Source organism: Anolis carolinensis, chromosome 4, assembly GCF_035594765.1.
Source record: "Anolis carolinensis isolate JA03-04 chromosome 4, rAnoCar3.1.pri, whole genome shotgun sequence".
In the NCBI taxonomy this organism is placed as follows: Eukaryota; Metazoa; Chordata; class Lepidosauria; order Squamata; family Dactyloidae; genus Anolis; species Anolis carolinensis.
In genome coordinates this window covers 44,049,847-44,059,936 of record NC_085844.1, presented here as the reverse complement: position 1 = coordinate 44,059,936, position 10,090 = coordinate 44,049,847, and the positions used below count along the sequence as shown (strand labels likewise).

Sequence of the window (10,090 nt, the reverse complement as noted above, 5' to 3'; positions counted from 1 at the left end):
TCCTAAATTGGTCCAGGACTTGCTTGTTCTGGCTACAGGAAAGCAAGAAGCCTTCAACTTAGGAGAGGGAGGGAGAGGACAAGGCACCCAATCAGCTTTGAACTTGGCGCGCCCGGCGTCGCTCCCTCGCCCTCCAAAGCAAGCCCGGAGTCGACTGGGATCTCCTTTCGGGCCTCTCAGCCACCCCTCCCTCCCTCCTTCCTTTCTTCCTTCCCTGGGCGCTGAGGGGAAGGAAGTCTTTGGGGGCGCGGTTGTGAGGAGGTCTCGCATCTAGTGAGGCTTTGAAAACGGGAGAAGCCCCTCCCCTTGGGCCCCGCCCTCGCAGGGACCCTCGCGGGCGCCCTCCACCCTTCACGAGACCCCCCCCCCCCCGTCAGGCAGGCAGGCGTGGGCGCAGGGGCTGACTCAACTCAGGGGCAGGGGCCCAGTGCCGCCTCTGCTGCCCCTCCGAGGGCGCCTTTGGCTAGTCAAGGCACCTGCCCGCCGCTCGCCCCCGCCTTCAGCCATTGACAACTCCGAGTCCCCCTTCGCCTCCTCCCCTTTCCGCCGCCACCATTCACAAGTCCCATTCACCGCGCGCCGGAGCCCCACGCCCACCCGAGGCAAGGCGGCAGCCAGGCAGGCGAGCGGGCACGCTCTCCTCTCTCTTCTCCGCCCGGCAAAGGGCTCAAGGCGCCACAAAAGGCTGGCCTCGGCTTGCTCGCTTTCCCGCGGCTGAGGCAGAAGGGGTCTCCTGCCTCCCCTGCTTCCTCCTCCTCTTCGCCGCTAACAAAGGGATTTGGCCGGCGCACGAGGCGGATGCGGTGAGAGAGGGACTGCTCCCCCGGCAGAAGGAGGAAGGGACGGGCAGGAAAGGCGAGCCAAAGGGGGGAAAGAAGCCCTCCCCCTCCCACGATGGGCTGCTGCACCGGGCGCTGCACGCTGGTCTTCCTCTGCACGCTGCAGCTGGTGAGTAGTGGCGGCGCCGTTGCTTCCTTCTTTCCTTCCTTCCCTCTCCTGCGCCGTTTGTGGAGCTTCCCACTTGTGCCTTCCTGGCTTCCTTCCTTCCCTCTCCCCGCGAGTCAGAATCCGCCCCTTCCTCCGAGGTCCCTGGGGCTGAGCAGAGCCGCTGAGACTGAGCCACCTGGCGCGCCCTTCCAGCAGGAGAAGGAGCCCTGCCCAGTTGGCCCCCTTGGACTGGGAAGGAGAGCCAGAGGCCAAGGGATGGGAGAGGAAGGGGCCTTCAGGGGGTTCCGCTCCTACCTCTACCCCTGGTCCAAGAGCGAAGACCCCTTCTTATTTAGAGTAGGCTGGGCATCTCCAATTCCTCTAAAGGGAAGGTCTGAGTGCCAGGTGAGAGGCATCTCCTGAGAGCTCCCATCACTCCCTCCACCACCAGTTCTCCTTTGGGGTCACTTTCGACCCTTTGTACAATACTCCAGGAGAAATTAGACTAGACCTAGTTACTGCTCTTCTTCTGGTCCATTCAGTAGAGGGTTATATGATATTTCACACAGACAACATTTGCCTTGCCCCCAGTGGACTAGGAGCTATTGCTTGAGTAATAATAATAATAATAATAATAATAATAATAATTTTATTTTTATATCCCGCCCCATCTCCCCAAGGGGACTCGGGGCGGCTTACATGGGGCCAAGCCCAAGCAAAACAGACAATATAAAACACAACAATAACACAAATCAATCGATAATAAAGCAAGTCATAAAACAAATAAAATCATATAAAACAAACATGCTTGATAAAATCCTGGGTTGGCTCCTAAAAAGAACTGGGCCATAAAAGTGCTAGTAGTATCAGATACAGTATTAGTATGTTTTAGTGTATTATATGTTTCATGATGTCTATGTGTATATGTTTTAAATGTATTTATGTGATAGTATTTTATTGTGTATTGCTGGGCTTGGTCCCCATGTGAGCCTCCTTGAGTCCCTTTGAGGAGATGAGGCGGGATACAAGAATAAAGTTGTTGTTATTATTATTGTTATTATTCACTTTGGTGGTTCCGCATGGACCCTTTCTTTTCCCACTCTTTCTCTTTACAGCCTACTCAAGGGTTGCTCACCTCTCATTCCTGATCCAAGTTGCTTTAAGACATCCTTCTCTTAAATGGGAGAGAAATCCCTCTTGAAGCAGCTGGCATGGCTCAGTGGATGCCAGTTTGGCATTGTCAAGGTCTAGATCAGAGATGTGCATACTGGCTGTGTTTTTATGCACCCTACTTTGGAGAAAAACAAAGCTAGGATTCCCAAAAAGCCACTCACTAGGAAAGTAAGCAGATCCTGATCAAATACGAAGCAATGTATACAAATACATAGCCTTGGGAAGTCAGATTTGGCCACAGTGGTCCACGCTCTTATTACATCTCAAATAGACTACTGCAACGTGCTCTACGTGGGGTTGCCTTTGAAGTTTTTTCAGAAGCTTCAAATAGTCCAATGGGCGGCAGCTAGGTTTCTATCTGAAGCGGCGTACAGGGAGCACACAACTCCTCTGTTGCATCAGTTCCAGTGGCTGCCAGTCTGCTACTGAACATCATTCAAAGTGCTGGCTTTAACCTATAAAGCCCTAAACGGTTCTGGCCCAGCTTATCTGTCTGAACGAATCGCTTCCTTTGAACCATCTTGGAGATTAAGATAATCCGCAGAGGCCCTACTCTTGATCCCATCCCCTTTGCAGGAACGATTGGTGGGGACAAGAGACAGGGCCTTTTCGGTGGTGGCTCCTCGGCTATGGAACTGCCTTCCCAGGGAAATTAGATCAGCCCCCTCTCTCCTGACCTTCAGGAAGAAAGTTAAATCCTGGTTGTGGGGCCAAGTATTTGCACAGTGATTCCTAGTGCAGCAATGGATATCTCAGTGCAATTACTGTATGAACAATTACAGATGACAATTGGAATGTCTCCTGACATGTTTTCAGACTGTGTGATTTTAAGCAATTGTTTTAATTGACACCTTTTAATGATGTAGTTTTAAAGTGTATGTTGTTTATGTTGATAAGTGTTCAAGGCATCGAATTGTGCCTTTGTTGTAAGTCACCCTGAGTCCCCTTTAGGGTGAGAAGGGCGGGATATAAATAAATTAAATAATTAATAAATAATGCCAGCTCAGCTCCTAATGGTGATGAGAGTAACTAAGAGGCCCTATGTTTTGTGTAAGGTGTCCTGGTTTTCTTCCTCTTCATGAGATGATAATGATGTCTTTCCATTGTGAGGAGTGACTCCATGTTTTGCTGCCATGTTCTCTTCTTGTATATTATTGACTTGTTTCTGATTCTGAATTCTGAAGACCATTTGAAGTATCCTTGGTGTGAGGCAGAGATTCCCTCCCCTTCTGCAGCCTGCTTAAATCAAGTATTTAAATGGTGCACAACTCTATAGACATCTCACTCGTTCTATTGTCTCACCTTGACAACTGAGTATTAAAACCACTTTGTGATCAATAAGAGGTCAAGGTGTTCAGGCAGCACTTGAGGATCTGATAATGCAAGTAAGGCCTGCCTGTTCTTTAAAAAAAATGACTTCAAGGCTACAGGGTAAAATCTCAAGTCTCTCTCTCTGTGTTTCTCCTTCCAAACTTGTGTTTTATCATATAATGTTGTACTTTGGCAACATTTTATGATTTTATGGTTAATTTTATCCATCAGTTACCTGAAGTCGCTGATTTCTGAAATGCAGACAGCAAAGAGGACCACAGGAAAATACAGATACATTTTGGGTATTCATTGAATGAGCAAGAAGGATGTTTTGCTGAGTGTATGATCATTGTGGTTCCATGGCTCAGGCTGCAGTGCTATATATATTCCACTTTAGGCTTGGTCCTGAATAATGTGTGTTTATAATTAAAACAAAAACATAAAAATTAAACAGCTTTGCACATTTTTGTTACTGAGCTTATATTGTCTACAGAAGCCAGTGTAACAATTCCACTGTTGGAATAATAACTCTTTGAAAGGTTGTGTTCTACAAGTATTATGCTAGAAGACCTTTGTTCCTTTAGTAGTTTGGCTGTCTGCATTATTTTGGCAAGAGGAGTAAGGCTCGTGTGGTTTTTGGTTTATATTCAATATCCACAAGCAAAAGCTGGGTATTTTGAAAGCCTGTGTTGCAACTAGTTGCTTGTATAGTAGAGTCTCACTTATCCAACACTCGCTTATCCAACGTTCTGGATTATCCAACGCATTTTTATAGTCGATGCTTTCAATAAATCGTGATATTTTGGTGCTAAATTAGTAAATACAGTAATTACTACATAGCATTACTTCGTATTGAACTACTTTTTCTGTCAAATTTGTTGTAAACGTGTTTGGGTGCTTAATTTGTAAAATCATAAGGTAATTTGACGTTTAATAGGCTTTTCCTTAATCCCTCCTTATTATCCAACATATTTGCTTATCCAACGTTCTGCTGGCCCGCTTATGTTGGATAAGTGAGAGACTACTGTATTTGAAATCGTAACTGTGAATCTGGGAGGGGGTTGAAGGAAGCATGTTGGTGTTTTAGAATTCATGTGCTGAGTCCTGTCCAGATTTTCCCCAGTGCAGGTTTAAATAGATTTTTTTTTTACCAAGTACACATTTTTTGCTGAAGAATATAGGGGTGGCCCTCCAGATGTCATTTAATTGCCACTCCCACCACTCTTTACCATTGACTATGTTGCCTTGGCGTGCTGTAGGTTGCCATCCAACAATATCTGGAAGGCTACATGGTTCCTACACTTTCCATTTTAAATGTATATCTCTAATTTTATTTAGTGGTGTAAGACAACTTTCAAGAACTATTCTTCCATAGGATTTCACTATTGGTTCCTTTTGCCTAACAATTAATTTTGCATGTAAAATGTATATTTTGTGTATAATTAATTTTGCATTCAATAAATGTATAGCTGCATGCAACTATTCATTCTGAATGCAAGGAATGAAAAAAGCATAAGGTGGTCTCCTGCTGTGACATAGGACCTACCTATTTCCCATCACTTGCACTGAGGCAAAGGGAATGTTGGGAAGGAATGGGATTTCCTCCTCATTTCTTTATCCATTTCTTGGTATCCCATTATTCTGTCTGATGCCAAGACAAGTGATGGGGAATGGTTAGGTCCAGTGTCATGGCTAGAACTGCCATGACACAGGGGTGAGGGAGCATAGTTAAAGTGGCTACCCAGGAGCACTGAAATGCATTTGGCACCCTCAACAGCTGGGGATTCCTTTCTGGCACTCTTTTCAATGTTGATTCAGCACACAGCATCCTGCCCCCCCCCCCCCTAAAAAAAAGGATTCAGTGTAGATGTGCCCCTTGACAAGAGTGTCTTAGCATAAACCAATTGTGAAAATGGTTAGCCACCATAAGTATTTTCATTATTTGAAACTTTCTAAATGAAAAACTTTTTGTGTGAAAATCTTGGGTTTTGAGTACGTTTTTGTACACAGAAATCTTTCTGTGATTTTGTGCAAATCCACCCCACTATAAAAGTATATAGATCCAAAGCCTTCCCTAGCTCACTGTTCATACTCTCTGTTTGAAGCCCTGCTGTGGTTGGAGCAAAATCAGGAGCAGACCTTTCCTCCACCTCAGAGAAGAAGCCTCTGGAAGTGGACCTCCCCATGCTTTTCGTGGAGCTCCCATCCTGCTTTTAGTCATCAGTCAATCTTTTTTTTTGGGGGGGGGGTGAGTTTATTTCTATGAACCCTTTACACTTAAGAGGGGCAGAAGGTCCAAATTTACAAAAACCTGGCTTCAGAGCAGACTTAATGGTATTTTATTAAATTCCATGTGGTTATCACAGAATAACTGCTAAAGTGATGAGAGCTCATAATTTCTATATCTCTGAGGTCTGTCTGTAGCCGTGAAATCCTTTTAAATCATGTGGTTTTGCCAATATTATAACAATATAAAAACTTGTGTTGGAGTCTCTTGCTACATCTAGACTAGAGTTTCAGAACTTATTATAAGGTAGTTGTTGCTTGTAGAGTCCTATACATTATTTTTGTTATTTTGATAAATTACATAATATTTGAAAAATGAATTAATGTTTACAACAGTTAGCAAATTGCTGAACAGAGTAGTTGTGTTTAAGGATTACACCTGAGGCTCATGAACCAGATGGAATTGCTACAGAAGCCCATTTGGGCTTTGAAGTGTATTAGCATATGGACAATGTTGGCCATCTTATGGTTTTTTACAATGCAGACCAGAAGTAACTCTTCCAGTGCATGACTATACTTTATATGTAGGTGCTGCTTGTTGAACTTGTGGCTTTGAAGTGATACCTTGAGTAGACAGAATGGGAAACAATTGCGTAGACAGCAGGAGATGTTGTCAGCTACGGTTAATTGACAGGGTCAGCAGACTGATGTTCTCCAGATGTTTTAGAGTACTGTTCTGGTTTGAACTTTTCTGGATTTTATTATTTATGGATCTGATTAATGTGGTCACTCTAAGAATAGCTAGATCCTGTAGTACAACTCTTTATAGTAGTTTAGAGGGAACGTAATAAAAATTATGTCCCCCCATTTTACCACTTTTGTGGAGGTCTTGTGTCCTTAACCCTAGTAAATTTTGGGTGGGGGAGGGCTGACTACTTCTGCCATAAACCCAAGCAAGATTCTTTCGGGTTTTATCTATTCTTTTGTTTTTCTAATATCATGCTCATAAGCCACAATAATAGCTGGAACATAAAAATGCAAATATGGTAGTCTTCTGTGGCATCACTAAAGTTTCAGTTGATTATGAAAATCTTACTTTCACACTGGTCTTTAACTCAGGTAAAGATCTGTATGTTACTATAATAGTGCTATTTTACAAACTTATTCCTTCAACTTGTATAAGAAGGAGAATAAAATAAAAATAATGACATTTTAAAAATCTAAAATTACCTTAGATCTGAAGGTTATTGTGGAAGTATTTGCTATTCTGCTGGATTTCCTCTCAACACTAAAAGTTAGAAATAGTATTGAATCTGAATAGCCACCATAATATATAGTAGGCTGCATATAAAATCAATCCTAAGCATGCTGTATTTTATTATGGGGCTATGAAATGATGAAATAACCTTAAAAACTGGTGCTAACACAGAGATTAATAATATTCACACTATGAGTACATTGTAAAACACCATTGTATTTTAGCTACTGCCAATTTTGGTGGCATATATTGCATTTTTAAAAATAAGGTTGTAGTATTTTGTGAGTTTGGAACACATTCATGTAGTAGATTTCAGCTGAAAAGCCAATGCTATTCTAGAGATTCAAATAATGATCGCGGAGTTTTCTTTCCTTCTTGGGGATTACAATTAGTGGAGATGTGATGGTTGGGAACCTGGGTTTCCATCAGGAATCAAATATGCATAAAACACAGTTTACCAAGCAGCATCAGACTTTGCTGTCATTACTAGAAAATTGTTCTCCTCCCTGCTCCCACCCATTTTTTCTTAATAATTTTTAAAACTTGTGTATTAAGTTATAGCTCAGTCATCATCTTTGCTAACTCCAGTGATGTAATGGATCTGAGCTAAACATATTAAAAAATAGCCCCAGCTTGACTAGAAAATAACAGCATTTTTAGAAATTATTATATGTCAATCTGTTTCATTTTTTCCTCAGAATTATGTCTGATTGGTGCAGAAGCATAAGAGCCAAACTGAATGTCACATTAAACTCGCAGCTGCCACCCAAAACTACAACTACACAGCTGCTTCCTTTCACTTCTCATAAAGATTAGTATTTCCAGTTATGTCAATATAAACCTTGTTCTTCCTTTCCATAGTGTGCCTTGTCATCAGATGGGAAGCTGTACTACGTTGGTTATACTAAGTGTTGCAGAAGTAGGTGGAGGAAATGGATGCATAGTTGAGCTGTTGGTAGTGGCAGCATATGTAATGTATTGCTTGGGTGTACAATATGTTACCTTTTATTTTAAAATAATGACTATCAATTTTAATAGAAAAATAAATGAAATAAATGTTATACTTTGTATTTCAAACTTATTTTAGATGTATAGTCAACCCTACATTTCGTTGGGGTTAGCAGCCCAGGACCCTCATGAAAGTGAAAAACTGTGAAGGAAGTGTTTCCCCTGAGAGAACACCTTTCTAGGGATGTCTAGGGCCCCTTCCACACAGCAGAATAAAATCCCACATTTTCTGCTTTGAACGGAAATATATGACAGTGTGGATTCAGATAACCCAGTTCAAAGCAGATATTGTGGGATTTTACTGCCTTGATATTCTGGGTGATATGGCTGTGTGAAAGGGCCCTACATCTCCCAGCATGACTTTGCAGTTAAGTTCTGGTGGAAGCTGATCATAGAATTGTACTAGAGGACCTAGAAATTTCTAAATAGATGTTCTCTTTAGAAATCTCATGGTCATAGAATATAGAGAAAATAGACCATTGAATCACAATGGATTATTCCTAGAAAAATATTTAAATAAAATCAGTAAATAATTAAAACCTCAAAAATAAGACTACAAATGTGGATGAATTATTGCTTCTTTCTTGTGGTCCTACTGCTTATGGTTATCTGTATTTCAAGTATGAACTTGAGTTAGTATTTCAGTGCTCTGCCTGTGGACATGAAGACTCTCATTCTTCTAGGATACCCATTTAATACTGTCCTGTTAAAGCTACTACCAACCATTGGTATAACAGACTCATAATCATTTTTCTTACTTGTAAATTCTGTTCTGGATTGGAAGGCATAATCAGAATTTGTGGATGATGAATAACAAATCCCATTAACAGTTAAAAAGAGAAAACTACTGCCTAGGATAGTTCTATGCCTGGAGGCCCAGCCAAGAGTAGTTAAAGAATAGGCAAAAAGAAGTCAGTGGAAAAAAATGGAGCTAGGAATTATTTAAGAGGCTAAAAGAGAATTATGTATAAGCTAAATGTTCAAACAGAAGCAAATGGAAAAGAATGTTGGATTTTCTGTATTTGAAAGGGAGTAGGATAAGACCTTTCCTAGGACTTGGGTTGTCTTGTTATCCAGCTTTATTTTGTGGTTACTTCTATCTATCTCCCCCAGTCCAAGTTCTGTGACAAACACTAATTAGATTAGGTAGAGATAAATTCTTATTTTCATTTGCCCTGTCATATGGAGAAGAAAACAAACAGCACAAGCCTCTTTTGAGCAATGGAAGAAATTCATCTTGTTTCCAGATGTGTTTTATTTTTATTACTTTGAAGTGAGATATTTCTATAAGCTGCCATCTCATTCTATTTTGGGTGTGTGTTATGTTAAGTATTGCTGTAAGCTACTTTGCAAAGCCAGTTTGCAAAGAAAAGTGAGAAGTAAATAATGAAATGAATGTGAGTTCTAATAAATGAGGGGTCAAGGTATCATAAACAGGTCTAGGTAGCTGTTGCCAAGGAGACAGAAATGTTGGGGAAAAAGTTGGTTAATCTCTAGGATATTGGGCAAGAGAAAAGATGAGGTGTGTGAAGATGGAATAGAAGGGGGAAAGGTTTCTGGATCCCTCCCTGTGGACTAGATCTGCTGAGGTGGAAATGGTGATCCAGTTCTAGAAGCAGGCAGTGGAATTTGGAGGTCAAGGTGTACATTCAAAATAGTTAGAAGCTAAATAGTTGTATGAAGTGGAGTATATAGCAGCCTGTAATCAGATAAATCAGCAATGGAGCATCATCTTGTTGTGGTGCCTCAGTATTGTGGCACCAAAAAGGCGTGAAGCATCAGCACATTCCATAAGGAGAAGTATGGTATTTTGAAACCATCACTGTGAGAGAACTTGGTTTTTCATATACAGTTGCTTAGTGCTAAGCATTTCCTGTTGGTTAAAATTCTTATCCCAGATTATACAGTTGGACTTGGCCCTACACTTAAGAACAGAAGAGAAGTCGACTGCACAAATCCTATCCAGCCTGCACATCAGTTCCAAAGTATCCAACACAATGTCATTGAGGACTCTACAAGCAAAACATGAGTAGAGTTGCATGCTCTTGCCTTGTTCTCTATCAATTATCACATAAGCCTTTAAAAATGTCTATGCTCATAAAAAAAACTTTGCTCTCAAATGCAGAAACCTAGGGGAAGAGCTAACCTCTTCTTTCATTCAGGCCATAGGTTGGAATATGTTAAGAT

General features: G+C 41.6%; 1 protein-coding gene across 2 annotated transcripts in view; it reads left to right on the top strand.

Moving 5' to 3' along the window:
• The first annotated feature begins 215 nt into the window (after positions 1-215).
• The window catches only part of nkain3 (sodium/potassium transporting ATPase interacting 3), a 269,522-nt gene continuing 259,647 nt past the window's right edge, over positions 216-10,090 (top strand). The window contains exon 1 of one of the 2 annotated variants that reach the window (XR_010005979.1): positions 216-948. Coding sequence is in view for 1 of the 2 variants with exons in the window: in XM_008108514.3 (XP_008106721.1) it covers positions 895-948 (54 nt within the window). In the remaining variant the exon portion in view is untranslated. The remainder of the gene's footprint in view (positions 949-10,090) is intronic. The other variant, XM_008108514.3, reaches the window with a different exon arrangement.